The 13,967-nt window shown below is 47.3% G+C and overlaps 2 protein-coding genes across 13 annotated transcripts in view; one reads left to right on the plus strand and one right to left on the minus strand.

Moving 5' to 3' along the window:
• Positions 1-13,967, plus strand: part of LOC147603131 (6-phosphofructo-2-kinase/fructose-2,6-bisphosphatase-like) — a 235,107-nt gene that overhangs the window by 105,552 nt on the left and 115,588 nt on the right. For 11 of the 12 annotated variants that reach the window (XR_015265709.1, XR_015265712.1, XR_015265710.1 and 8 more), the window contains 4 exons: positions 2,472-2,525; positions 2,609-2,686; positions 2,766-2,857; positions 3,081-3,138. Coding sequence is in view for 4 of the 12 variants with exons in the window: in XM_086797371.1 (XP_086653497.1) it covers positions 2,472-2,525; positions 2,609-2,686; positions 2,766-2,857; positions 3,081-3,138 (282 nt within the window). In the remaining 8 variants the exon portion in view is untranslated. The remainder of the gene's footprint in view (positions 1-2,471; positions 2,526-2,608; positions 2,687-2,765; positions 2,858-3,080; positions 3,139-13,967) is intronic. The other variant, XM_086797373.1, reaches the window with a different exon arrangement.
• LOC147603135 (uncharacterized) lies at positions 8,258-9,844 on the minus strand. Its single transcript, XM_086797376.1, has one exon. The coding sequence runs from the start codon at positions 9,839-9,841 to the stop codon at positions 8,387-8,389; it is 1,455 nt and encodes a 484-aa protein (XP_086653502.1). The 5' UTR covers positions 9,842-9,844; the 3' UTR covers positions 8,258-8,386.

The raw sequence follows: 13,967 nt of genomic DNA on the forward strand, positions 1-13,967 counted from the left end.
AGAGAGCAATACTAGCGTGGAGGCTTTCATTTGCCTAGACCTTTTTATAGCATTATCCAATTCTTCATCTGTGAAGGAATCATCCATATTGTTAGCCTCTTGGCGTGTTATGGCAGGCATAACTTGTTGTAATCAAAGTTCTTGCGCATCAAGATCCTCCCTCGAAAGTGGGAGGAAGGCAACAAAAATGCGAGAAAAGTATTCATGGCAAGCATCCGCAAACTGTGTTTTTGTGCATGTCCACGTACCATCTGTTCTTTTTGACTCTTGCAATGCATTGTTTTTGTCTGGAAGTATGTAGGCCTTTGAAAAAAGATTTTGATGAGAAGCCATATGTGAGACGGGTATGATGGCATGGTAGTAATCAGCCAAGGGAGGACATGCAAGATATGGCATGCCATCATGCCCCTCATGCAAGGTATGCTCCATCAGAATGGAAGAGATTCAGGGGTTTATATTTCCATCTCCTCATGTTGGTTAGTCTGTGATGCCACTTGAGCCTAGGCCCCATACAGGATCATCTTGTGTCGACTAGAAACACCCACTTAGAAAGGGGCAACTATATTATTGGTAATGTACAAAGACCTTGCTGCCGGCACACTAGGGTTTGTGACACCAGTCTGTCATGGGTTCACGCTATGCAGTATGCCTTCAGGAGTTGGGAGACATGTGGCTACACTGCCCTGCTCCACTAGTCCCTCGGACAACTCTGACAAGACACTATGCTTATCATGGACCCAAGACTACACAATGACATGAGAGGGAGACAATCAACAAGATGACTCAAGAGACAGTACAGAATGAGAGTGAAACACTAACGCTTGGCAATCCCAGAGTTACATGTTTATGCAAGTGGTCATCCCATGGTAGGTGCACCAAGGCGTAATTTCTGCAGTTGCCACTAATTGCCATTCTGCTGGCACGACATGCAAGCGCTGGAATGTGCCACTGATCCCAGTAAAAGTGCCAGAAGTAGGTAGCCAATGGAGAGGGCTGCAAGTGGTGCTGGATGCCACTTGTGTTATCAGCTGGACACTTGTCAGCTGAACACTTGTCAGCTGAACACTTGGTGGGGCAGTCTGGCGGGCTACAGGTAAGTACGTATGCAATGAATCCTTCGTTTCTTTCTTGTTTCTGGTATTTATGGCAGTTTGTCCAGGAGTCCACCCCTACAAGGTGGCTTTCAACAGATAACATTGCACCTGAGGTTCCTTGGCTAGCTTGAAGGGGAGCCTACAGCAACTAACTTCTTCTCGGATTTCTTGTTGAGTTGTAGAATCTGAAAAAACAGCACCAATAAGTGCAAAGAATTCTTGATCCTATTTCCCATTCTTTATAGCGATTAGTTGCTTATAGAGCCATCTATTCAGTTCAACTCTCGTTTTGCTTGTGGCAAGCTGATTCTGCAGTCATTCAGCTCTCCTCCTGTGTTAAGTTTTGAGAGCTCTTGGACTAAGATAAGTTCCTCAAATGGGTTGTCTGGGAGGAGTTTCTGCTTACTTGCAAAGTGAAAAACTCTTGGTTTGAAGATGAGTTTCAAAGGACATACCGCCAGCAGTCAGTTCTCCTAGTCTAATAGCAGGAATCTCAGAAGAATTCGCTCCCAAATTTCTAGGATGAATGTGGACGAGTGGGAAAAAAGGATTTACACAATAATAAGTGATCTCAAAAGCAGTTGAATACCTTGTTATTACTTGATGCTAGGTCCCATGATCGCTTTTCCTGTCATCTAGGTGTCTAGATGTCTGTGTGAAAACTCTCTTTGCACATCACATCATTGTTCACATCATCTTTCTGCACCTTTTTCTCAATTTTGTGCTAAATTGAAAATTTGTGTAATGCTAAATGACAACAATGCATAGGCACCTTATGATGATGTTGTCACTTGGATCGCCAAGGTTAACAATTGCTTCCCCCATGAACCTCAAGTTTCTAAGCATGGACGTTTATAGCTTCATTAGCCTATGACATTTTTTCTCCATGTCTTTTAGGATACGTCTAGAAAGCTTCCACAAAGATCTGTAGGTTTCCATCCTCTCAAGGGAGAGAGATCAAGGCAAGTTGAAGAAGCCCTTCAAGCTTCCTCCCTTTACCTCTGTACTAGATGTTTTTTTACAGAACTTCACTTCTAGCCAAACATGATATCTGCGTCTCTCTCATTTGAGTGCATTTCTCCACTCTACACTTGTTTCTTTATATGTATTGTGCACATCATATCTCTCCCACGCTTGCATGCGTTTGAATTTAAATTTAATATAACAAATAACATGTTGTCTTTTACAGCTTGTAGGAAGCTCTTCTTAATCCAGTTTCACCTTGTCGTTGATTGATTTTCTTGAATCTCAACCTTGTCTTGCATTCTCAAGATCTCTGGATTTTCCCGAAAGTGGAGTCTGTCTAACCAAAGTAAAATTGATCATGAAATAAAAATGGGCAGGCAGAGTCTCTTTTCTGAAAAAAAAAATGGGCAGGTAGCAGCATTGGCAATGGAAGATATGCTGACATGGATGCAAGGAGGAGGACAAGTAAGGTTCCAGTTACTGTGTCAGTGTTTCTGAGTGTTTTCTTGAATGCACTGTGCTTCAACTGTTTTTCGCCCTCGCTTCAGATTGGCATATTCGATGCAACAAATAGCACAGCACAAAGGCGAAGAATGCTTTTGAATATTTCTGAGGGCAAGTGCAAGGTTGGACAGCTCTTTCACTTTTATACGCATCTTCTCAATGTGTTACATCGCTCAGAAGAGGGTGGTTTTTCTTTTGCAGGTTATTTTTCTGGAAATTATTTGCAACGATTGGGCAGTAATCGATCGGAATATACAACTTAAGATTCAGCAAAGCCCAGATTATGTAGATATGTAAGGCACCATTCTTTTCTAAGCACGGAGATGCATTGGTACAGATTTGTGTGTGTGTGTGTGTGTGTGGTGTATTGTTCCCACGTAACTGCTCATGGGGCCTTGGTAGATGCAGATTCCAAAGTCCAAAGAAAAGCCTTGTGTTTTAATTTTAATTCCTTATTATTATCTTGAGGTCTTTAGATAGAATCCTTCTAACCCTTAATACTGTTCAATTTAAAAGGCCAGATTTTGGAGAAGCATCGAAGGATTTCAAGGCTCGCCTTGCCAACTACGAGAAGGTCACTTTTATAGCTTTTCTATGTTGATGTGAAAAAAGTGTCTAGGCAGTGCTTTTGTAAGACGATATTTAAAAATGACAAAAATGTTTTGATTCGTAGCTCCCCGTATGTCCTGAGCTACGCACCTCTCCACCTGCGTGCTACCTTCTCCTCTTGCCCGCAACTCTTTCCCTTCGCTTTCTGCTCGCCATTCCCCCTTCTTTTCTAAGCATTTCCCTCGTGCCAGCCATTCACCCCTTTACCCGCATCTCCTTCTAGCCGCCATACCTCTCTTATCTTCGCATTTCCATTCTATCAGCCATTCACCTTCTTGCCCCCATTCCCTGCCTTCTTCTCCCCTCGCCTATGTAGATAGGCCCCTCTTCCAGCCTCTCCTGCTTCTTTGCCTGCATCCACATTTTTTATTGTGTTCAACTCAGCCGCCCACCCTTTGATTGGCAATATGGCTTCTGCCCTAGCCAATCATTCTCCTCTTGCCCACTACTCTTTCCCTTCGCTTTCTGCTTGCCATTCCCCCTCTCTTCTATGCATTTCCCTCGTGGCTGGAATTCACCTCTTTACCTGCATCTCCTACTTGCCGCCATACCCCTCTTATCTGCGCACTTTCATTCTTCCTTGCCCGCATTCTCTCTGTTTGACTGCCTCCTTCTCCCCTTGCCTACGTAGATAAGCCCCTCCTCCAGCCTCTCCTGCTTCTTTGCCTGCATCTTATTGTGTTGAAGTCGACTGCCGGCCCTTTGATTGGCAATATGGCTTCTGCCCAAGCCAATCATCCTCCAGCCCCATTGGCCGGGAAAACAATCCATTTCTCGAAAGATGAGCTTATGACCTTACAAGCACATTTTGATAAAGAAGTCAAGACCACACTCATTGAAAAGATTTTCGGGTCTCATCCTTCCCACTCTCAGGCTAGGGATTGGATCCTGGCAGCACTCCACATAGAGCTTGCCTCGCACTTTACTGATGCTGGCTTGCTTGGAAGGGGATTCTTCCAAGTAGATTTTGTTTACTGATGCTGGCTTGCTTGGAAGGGGATTCTTCCAAGTAGATTTTGATTTAACGGAGCAGCCTCACAAACTCTTGAGAGTAGCCAGTTTCCTCTTGGCCTGAGGAAACTGTTCTTCTTCCGATAGCGCTAGAACTTTGACCTGGTGTTAGAGGACCGCAACTTTTGCCTGATCTTCCTAAAGTTCCCCAGACTCCCACGGATCTATTGGAAGTTTTTGGCTTCAGTAAGGGGAGATTTTGGCAAATTAATTTTGAAAGTTCCCACCCTTCTAGAGACATTTTCCACGGTTGCAACAGCTATCACAGCCAGTGTTGATGGGATACGAGTGATGATACTCGTCAGTGACCCGATTTAGGATGGAGATTGCCGAAAGGACCAATGCCATGCCTGTCAACAACAGGGCCACACTGCTAGACATTGTCCCAACGCTAGGGGTCACACTAAGAGATGACACAACTTCACCCCGTGGTGACACAGTCCACGCCTCTCCAGCCCTTGCTGCCCCAAACCTTGGCTTGTTTGGGTTTATAGACGGGTTGACAAGTGTGCATCCACTCATGATCCACCTGATGATCATGCGAGATCCCATAAGCTGGGGCAGGATCTTCCATCGCATCCAAACTGGGGTTCTCGGTGTCGGAATCTAGGTCATGTGGTTGTTGGTGTTCATAGTTGTATTAACGTCTACAAAAGGCCAAAATGACCTATGAGACCAAAAGGTGACATAATGTCCATGAAATACATCATCATGGGTACTAAAATAAAAATCAAAGAAAGTAATAAGAGCTGAAATGTCAGATCTGATCCCAAAACAAAAAGGCTCTCATATCAGCCTAAAATATCCACATAGGACGTTGCAACATGGCACCCAATGTAGTAAAGCTGGGCCGGTGGGAGAAAGTCCTATGGTGGTGGGAGATGATGGCTCTGATCCTCCTGTAGACACGGACGTGGGCGGGGACCACAAGGTTGAGGGCGCCGGGCTCTGCATAGCTCAATGGCTCTATCTAGTGTCACTCCTCATGGCCTAGCTCTTGCATCAACTCGAAGGTTGGGTGTAGTGGGTGAATCTGCCCTCGTCACTTTGGTCTGGAAGAATTCGGTGAGAGCTCTCTATACTGGTCCTCTGGTAGGTACCACTAGTCTAGCTCGCAACACGGACTCCCTATGTCTGCAAAGCTCTAGGAGGAAAATTCCCAAGCATCTGTGGTTTGGGAAATCCATGATCCTGGAAAGTGGTCCAAATCCATCTAGGAAGAGGCAGTGGAACCTCCCCCTAATCTCATAGTATACTAGGCATCTGCATACAAAGTGGGCCTCTGTCTTAGCTTCTCTGTGACAAAGCTGACATATCCTTTCCTCTGGTGCGGCTTCCCTCGGCCCATATCTAGCTATCTCCACTCTCAATTGATGGGATGAGGTGCGGATCTGTCCAATCGCACATTGCACCCCAAATGACGGATGTGTGCCCATGTAGTGTGGGCGTGTGATGAAGCCATCCTCTCTCAGACGAAGAAAATGGTCCTTGTAAAAGGCCATCTTCGTCCCAAGGGGCTAGACGGGTGGGTGCCAAGTTCTCTGAGTATCCAGTCTCATGATGTCCTTCCTTATGACCGTATTCAGCTCTGTGCGGCTGAGAGCAAAGGAGGGTGCCTCTATGCTATACTGGAACGATGGGAGTGCCTCCATCTGCATGCCATGCATACCGAACCATGTGCTCACCTGGGCATACCAACACTGCGTGTCTCCATCTAGTGCCAACTATCTCAAGGACTCTAGCACGATCTTGAGGTATCTGTCTGGTGGAAACTCCCATAATATGTGTCAGTATGTCACTGTCTGGAAAATAGCCTCTGTCACAATCGATGCAGCCCCTATCTCCGCCTGCACAATAATGGCTGGCTTCTAATCATGTGTGAGATCATCATCAGTAGCGGCCTCTCCATCGGCTTCCACCGATCATATACATCCTCCGTGTTTCTCTCAGCTAGCTCCTCCCTCTACCTCCTCCTATTGTATAAACTAGGACCCTAGATGGGAGCTCCATATAGTAGTGCGGGTGTGAGTGTGTGAGTAGTGTGTCAAATAGCGAGAGCTTCGTCCTCGGCTCTGGAAACTGTATTTGTGAGCACTGCCTCTCAAGTGAGCCCAAGGCTGGATAGCCACGCATCAATCTGGTTTCGGCTGCCATCCACAGAGAAACACGGTCCGGTAAAAGTGATCCCAAGGTATACATAAGAGGTTACATGCTCCACTGGCTCCCCACTATATGTAAACTGTTGTGCAGATCTGCGTATCCACTGCGAGGAGGTGTTAAAGATCATAACCGTGGTCTTCCCAAGGTTTTTGGTGAGGTCCCGATCCTCGCAAAAGGCCTGTAATGCATCCAAATGTCTATGCTGCCCCTCTGGTGAGTCAAAAATGACGACAATGTCATCTGCATACAATAGAATGGGTATCAAAACTCCTGCCAAAAGTTCTCCTGGACCTCTGTGTCTGTCTATGTAGTTACTAGTGAGACACCTCATCAATGTAGAGCCCAAATAGAGTGGGAGATAAGGGACAGCCCTGTTTCACCGTGATAGTGCAATGTATGTCCTTTGATTCCCCCCGTAGGGTCCACAATGTGCCAATGACAGACTTATAGAGTGCGAGTATCTCCCAACTTTGTCGGTACTCCCATGTCCTACAATCTCCTCATCAATCTGGCCCGTGGGACTGTGTCAAAAGCCTTGCAGAAATCCAGAAAGCAGCAGGATATCCGGTGCCCATGTGCTCTCCCCTCCTCAATGATACCCCGATGTGGTCCAGTGTGGAGTGCCCTTTCGAAAACCTGCCTGTCCTGGTGCTCTGAGTCTCTACTCCTCTGCCCATCTGCTGAGCTCATGCCTAAGTGTCTACTAAAGACCCAATGGGCCCATGAGACCAAAGTGATACAATAATGTCCATGACATAAAAGAAAGATATATTAAGCGTCTACTAAAGAACCAATGGGCCTATGAGACCAAAGTGATACAATAATGTACGGTAGACTGCCCATTTTCCTTGTTTCCTTGCTTCGTATACTTTATTGAGTTCTTGTTTCCTGTTTTTTAGTTGAGTGGCTGTGAGTTCATCCGCCATCCACACCTTCGTTCCCTTAAGTGACCTTGTCTGCTTCATGACTTTAATTTTGTCTTTCATATCTGCGTACCTCAAAACCACATGTTTTCCTTTGATTGCCACTGAGGGATCTCCAATGTCGATGAAAGGGATAGCTCTGCACAGCTTTCTTTGTAGAATCTCGCATTCCGGGACATAAGTATCATTCGCAATCTCCTCGTCCTCCAATACCTCCACTTGTTCCCAACCCTCTGACAAGCCACCCACCCTAATTTCTTTTGCAATCCATTGCTACTCGTTCTCTTTATTAATCTGTGATATTACTTCTTTAATGAGAATTTCTTTAGGTTGTGGATCAATTAAATTTACCTGTGTGATTTCCTCCCTGTTTTCTTTTTCGTGTTGTTGTTCCTTAATCTGGTTCTCCAGGGTTGAAAGATGTTGTTTTGTCTGATGTAGTTCATTTTGCAAGGCTGAATTTGTTTGCTGAGATGTTAAATCATGCTCAGGAGGTACCGCTCCCATGGTGATGGTTTTTCATTGGGTTTGGTAGGAGGAGAGATAAGGGTTTCGGAGAAGGTTTTCTTGCTAGCCATGTCAAACTGCTGGACTGTTTGAGAGGTTGCTCTTCACGAACCCCACCCCCATGAGGTGCAAGCCCTTACCTGCTTGGAGGTGGGTTACAACCCTACCCTACAACTAAGGTGCGCAGGTGGGCAATAGGTGCACAGGTGCGTATGTGAGTAGCAGGAGAGATAGGCAACGGGAAAGAGAGAGAGAGAGAGGGAGAGTTATGTTGCTGCCTTGGGAGCCTGAGCAACGGCGGGTGGGAAAGGGCAGAGAGAAGCGAAGCGAAGAGAGAAGGCGCGCAGAAAGGGGAGCAGCAGCGAAGAGAGAGAGAGAGAGAGAGAGAGAGAGAGAGAGAGAGAGAGAAAAGATTGAAAGAAAGATTTTTTACGTCTATTAGAGGCCGAAATCGGCCTATGAGACAAAACAAAGTACATGATATGGTGTCCTCCGTGTATCGGTAAAAGGACAAAAGGTACAAAACATAAAATCTAGTAGTACTAAACTGCTGGGGATATGATGCAAAATCTATATGCTCAAGAGATACAATCATGAGGTGCATCAAACTATCTAGCTCCATCCCTGGCCATAGAGAGGCTGTAGTATGTGGTACATAGGTGGCTCTGGTGTGAAGAGCCCTCTGAGTACCGCTGCAGGGTCTGCTATCATCTTCTCTCGAGCCGCCTGTATGGCCTGAGAGTGTTGAGTCTGGATCTCCTGGATCTGATGCTGATGACGTCTCTGGGCTCTGTATCCTGGAGCGTGGGGTCTCCGTCTAGCTCTCACCTCCTCTGCCTGCTGGAGGGTCACCCCTCTCGGTGGATCAGGTAATGTGGTGGCCCGCTGGAAGAAATCTGTGAGCTGTGACTGTCTCCCCCCGTCTGTGGCTACAGTGGTAGGTGCCTGTAGAGCACTCTCTCTGTGTCTCTGTGCCTCTACAAGGAACTGTCCCAGCTGGCGCTGGTCTCTAGACTCCATGAGCTCTCTCAATGTCGGCTGTCCGGAGAATAGCGCCTCATATCTGGTCCTGACACCCTCAAGTGCTCTGCATCTGCATACATGGTGTTCCTCACTCTCCACCTCCTCTGAGCATAGCCTGCATATCCGTGCCTCTCGTATGATGTGAGCGGCCCTGCCTGTCTCTATCTCCAACCTGTGTGATGAAACTCTGAGCTGTCCAATCGCCACCCGTGAGCTATGTGGCATATATGTGTCCATGTAGCGTGGTCGCTGAATGAACCCATCTGCTAGAATGGTCAGGAACTGCTCTCTGTAGTACAACATCTTCGGGAGAAGAGGCTGTCTAGGTGTGACCCAGGTCTCTCTGATATAAAGCTGCCATAGATCCTGTCTAAGTACTCTGTTCCGCTCACTGTGCGTGAGGCGGGAGAAGGGGGAGTCCATGTCATACTGAAAAGGTGGTAGTCGCTCCATGTCTATCCCATGTGCCTCAAACCACTGTGTCACCTGTGAATACCAGGAGCCTCCCTCCCCAGTCTCGGAGAGCTGTCTAGAGGCCTCAAATGCTCTGCGTGTGAGCCTGTCTGCAGGTAGCTCTCGTACTCTCTGAATGAAGCCCACTGTCTGGAATAATGCCTCTATAAGCATAGGTGGGGTGGCCAACTCTGCCCGGACAACATCATGAGGTACTGTGGGTTTGCTGCGAATCAGCCGGGATATCATACATATCTGTGGCCTCTCTAGCCGGATCCATGTGGCTGATGATAGACCTGGAGCCCATATCGCGGCAGCATACATCATAGCAGATGTCACCAAAGTGTCGAAAAGCCATCCTTTGGTGCGGGGTTCCTGAAAGTGTGCCTGATGGCATCTCCGCTCTAACATGGCGAGTGCTGCATATCCTCTCGTGAGCCTATCTCTGGCAGCCTGTGCCATGGTGAAGCGCCCAGGGGGACTGGCGAAGGTAACACCTAGGTAAACATATGACTCCACCACCTCCACTCTCCCTCCAGCTGCTGTGAATGCTGTGCTGTGTCTGAATCCTCTGGATGTGTGGAAAATCATAACCTTGGTTTTACCAAGGTTCACGGTCATCCCACGCTGCATGCAGCAAACCCACAGTACCTCATGATGAGACGGGAGGGAGAGAGAGAGAGACGGGAGGGGACAAAGGGCGGGGTGTAGGCGGGCAAGAGGGCGTAGAGGTGGGGAGGAGGGGAGGGAGAGATGCGCAGGAGAAATGAAATGAAATGAAATGTTATATTAACGTCTTCAAAAGGCCATAATGACCTATGAGACCAAAAGTTACATCATGGTGGATCTGATACAATGTCTGGATAAAAAAACCCAAAAAATGAAAAATAAAGATGATACTACTGGCACCTAGAAAATGAAACTGGAACTGGAAGGTACACTATGGAGGTACCTCCATCTCATAATATGTGCCGCATCGGACACTGGCGGATCTCCTCAATACCCTGACTGGGGAGAGAGAGACGGGGGCGGGTGTGGATACGGGGACGCAGAGAGAAGCGAAGCGAAGAGAGAGAGAGAGAGAGAGAGAGAGAGAGAGAGAGAGAAATGAAATGATATATTAACGTCTTCAAAAGGCCAAAATGACCTATGAGACCAAAAAGGTTACAACAATTGGTGGATCTGATACAATGTCTGTGTAAGAAAAGCTAAGAGAGAGAGAGAGAGAGAGAGAGAGAGAGAGAGAGAGAGAGAGAGAGATGAAAATGAAAATGAAATGATATATTAACGTCTTCAAAAGGCCAAAATGACCTATGAGACCAAAAAGGTTACAACAATTGGTGGATCTGATACAATGTCTGTGTAAGAAAAGCTAAAACAACTAAACAACTAACTGAAACTGAAACAACTACTATGGGGAAAAGTAAGGTACTAGGAGCTCCTAATGGATAACATCTGGGAAGGAAAACTCTAGCAACAAAGGTAAGCATCATGTACATCACTATCCAAAGATGTCTCTCACTCGTCGATGGCGGATATCTCAATGTTCTCCATGGTGAGTACTCTGATTGGACGTCTCCCATGCCGTGCTAGTATGGTCCTGATCCTCTGTTGTAGTCCGCCGGTGTCGAGATGGGCCTCTTATCTTGGGGCGCCTGGACCGCCCCAGCTCTATAGCCCGATCAATCAGTGTACCTCTGGTGCACCTATACTCTGGGGCTAGCTGCAATGCCTGCTGGCCTGACTGCGTAATCTCTGGTGGAACCAAGCTGTCATCTATGGAGGTAGCTTGTCCATACTAAAGCCATGCAGCTGGAACCAAGCTGTCATCTGTGCATACCAACATGATCCGTCTCCCTGTGATGCCAACTATCGTGAAGACTCCAGGGCTAAGCGAGCATATCTGTATCTATTGAGAGCCCAAGTGCTATGTATAAAGGAGACTGATCGAGTGAGTGCCTCTACTACCAATGGGGGGGCAGCCATCTCTGCACGGATAATATCATGTGGTACGGTGGCCTTGGCCCTAATCATCCGGGAAATCATAGAAACCAAGGGCCTCTCCATACATCTCGATCCATCAGTGCTACCAGCTCGGCTGTGGTGATCCACTGAGGGTCCCCATATCTCCACTCCATACAGCATGGCTGAAGTGACCAAAGTGTCAAAGAGCCAGAGCTTTGTTCAAGGTTCCTGAAATTGAACCTGCGAACACATCCTCTCTAGTCTCCCCAATGCTGCATAAGCTCTGGTCAATCTGGTCTCCGCTGCTCTCCTCAAGGAAAATAGTGGGCCACTAAAAACCACACCAAGGTAAGTATATGCATCTGTATACTCCACTGTCTCCTGACCATATGTAAAGGTGGGTGCTGACCTCCTAATCCACTGTGCTGTGGTGTTAAACACCATCACCTTGGTTTTACCAAGGTTAATAGACAATCCACTGTCTTGTGCAAACGTGTGCAATGCATCCAAATGACGCTGCATCCCCTCTGGAGAATCTGAGATCAACACAATATCATCAGCATACAATAACAATGGAATCCATGTCCCTGCTAGCTGTGCTCCTTTGTCACCCTCCCACTCTACATACTCCCAAACCTCATGCACATATATCCCAAATAAGGTGGGAGAAAGGGGGCACAGCCCTGTTTCACCCCAATAGTGGAGTGAACCATCTCAAATATACCCTGAGTAGTATGTACCTGCCCCACAACTGTCCTGTATAAAGCCATGATTCCCCAAATCAGCTCTGTGGGCACTCCCATCTCCTGTAGTTTGTGCATCAGTCTGGCTCTCGGTACTATGTCAAAAGCTTTGCGGAAATCCACAACGCAACAATAAATCCTCCTGCCATATGATCTACCCTCCTCAATAATAGCTCTGAGTGTCAAGATATGGTCAAGAGTGGAGAAACCTCTCCTGAACCGTGCCAGCCCTGATGCACGTATGCCCTCTCTCTGCCCATCTACTTAACTCCTGCTCAAGAATGGATGCATATAATCTAGCCAATGTGTGACCAATCATGATGGTACGATAATTCATCTGGTGAGAGGTGTAGAAAATGGCTCTTGTAATGAGCCATTTCGTGCCTAAGGGCTCAAGGGGGCTCGTCCATGTCCTCTCTGTGTCCACTCTGATGATATCCATTCCGATCACGCGGTTTTGCACTGAGGGAGTGAGATCCAAAAATGGACAATCCAGACTGTATTGAAAGGGTGGTAGTGCCTCTATCCGCAAACCATGTAGCTCAAACCATGACCTCATCTGAGCGTACCAGCAATGAGTATCTCCATCCTTTGCCAACTGTATGGATGAGGTCAATGCCAATCGGGAGTACCTCTGCTAAGGGGGCTTCTATAGCCGCTGTAAAAAGGTAACTGCGTGGAATAGGGCCTCAGTTACTACTGGTGGGGCACCCAGCTTAGCCCGAACAATCTCATGTGGTATTGATGATTGGCTCCGAATCATGCGGGCAATCATCATAATCAGTGGTCTCTCCATTTGCCTCCATCCCTCATCTATCCCTCTCTGAGATCTGTGATGTATACTGGGCCCCAAATTGGAGCTCCGTATAGGAGGGTCGGTGTGACAAGCGTATCAAATAGCCACAATTTGGTGTGTAGCTCCTGAAAGTGTATGTGTGCACATTACCTCTCAAGTGCCCCTAAGGCTGCATGCCCTCGAGCTAATATAGCTGCTGCTCCCTCCTTCAGGGAGAAACGCGGTCCTGTGAAAGTAACTCCCAAGTAGACATATGATCTGACGTACTCTACCGGCTCCCCTCGGAAAGTGAACTGAGGCTCTGATCTCGTCACCCATGCCTGTGTGGTGTTAAACACCATAACCTTGGTTTTCCCAAGGTTCATTGTCAGATCTCTATCCGTAGAGAAAGCCTGTAATGCATCCAGGTGTCTCTTTAATCCCTCCGGAGAGTCTAAGATTAGAACAATATCATCAGCATATAACAAGATGGGTATCAACGCCCTTGCCAGGCATGCCCCTGGGCCTCCCAATCTGTCGACATAATGAGAGACCGCATCAATGTACAGTCCAAAGAGGGTGGGCGATAGCGCCGAGCGGGCATCCCCGCTTCACCCCTATCGTGCTGGTCACCCTATCAGATAGACCTCGAGCTCGGACTCTGCTTGTCACGGACTCATACAAAGCATATACCCCCCACTGCATATCCTCGGGTACCTCAATGTCATGCAATCTGTGCATAAGCCTGGCACTTGGTACGGTATCGAAGGCTTTGCGGAAGTCCACAAAGCAGCAGTATATCCTTCTCTTTTGTGCCCTGCCCTCTTCAATAAGTGCCCGAAGTGTCAGTATGTGATCCAAGGTAGTAAATCCTCTCCTGAAGCCTGTCCATGTGCTCGATGACCATGCCTCTCTGCCCATCGGCTCAGCTCCGACTCCAATATAGAGCCATATAGTTTGGCCAAGTAATGATCAATCATGATCGTCCTGTAGTTGCCTGGTACCATGGGGTCCCCACTCTTAAAGAGTGGTACAATGATATGCACTGTCCAGCTTGTCGGGAAACCCTCGCAAATGGCACGATTAAACACGTGGACGATGAGCTGAGCCAAAGTGTCTCGTGCATATGAGAAGTGCTCTCCAAGTAGCCCATCATGATCCTCTGCCTTTCCATTCTTTTTTTTTTTCCGAGGAAAGATCCTTTCGTTAGTTTAAAAAAAACCACCCACTGGGC

Source organism: Cibotium barometz, chromosome 65 (assembly GCF_041138505.1).
Source record: "Cibotium barometz isolate CiBa-2024 chromosome 65, ASM4113850v1, whole genome shotgun sequence".
NCBI classification, from domain to species: Eukaryota; Viridiplantae; Streptophyta; class Polypodiopsida; order Cyatheales; family Cibotiaceae; genus Cibotium; species Cibotium barometz.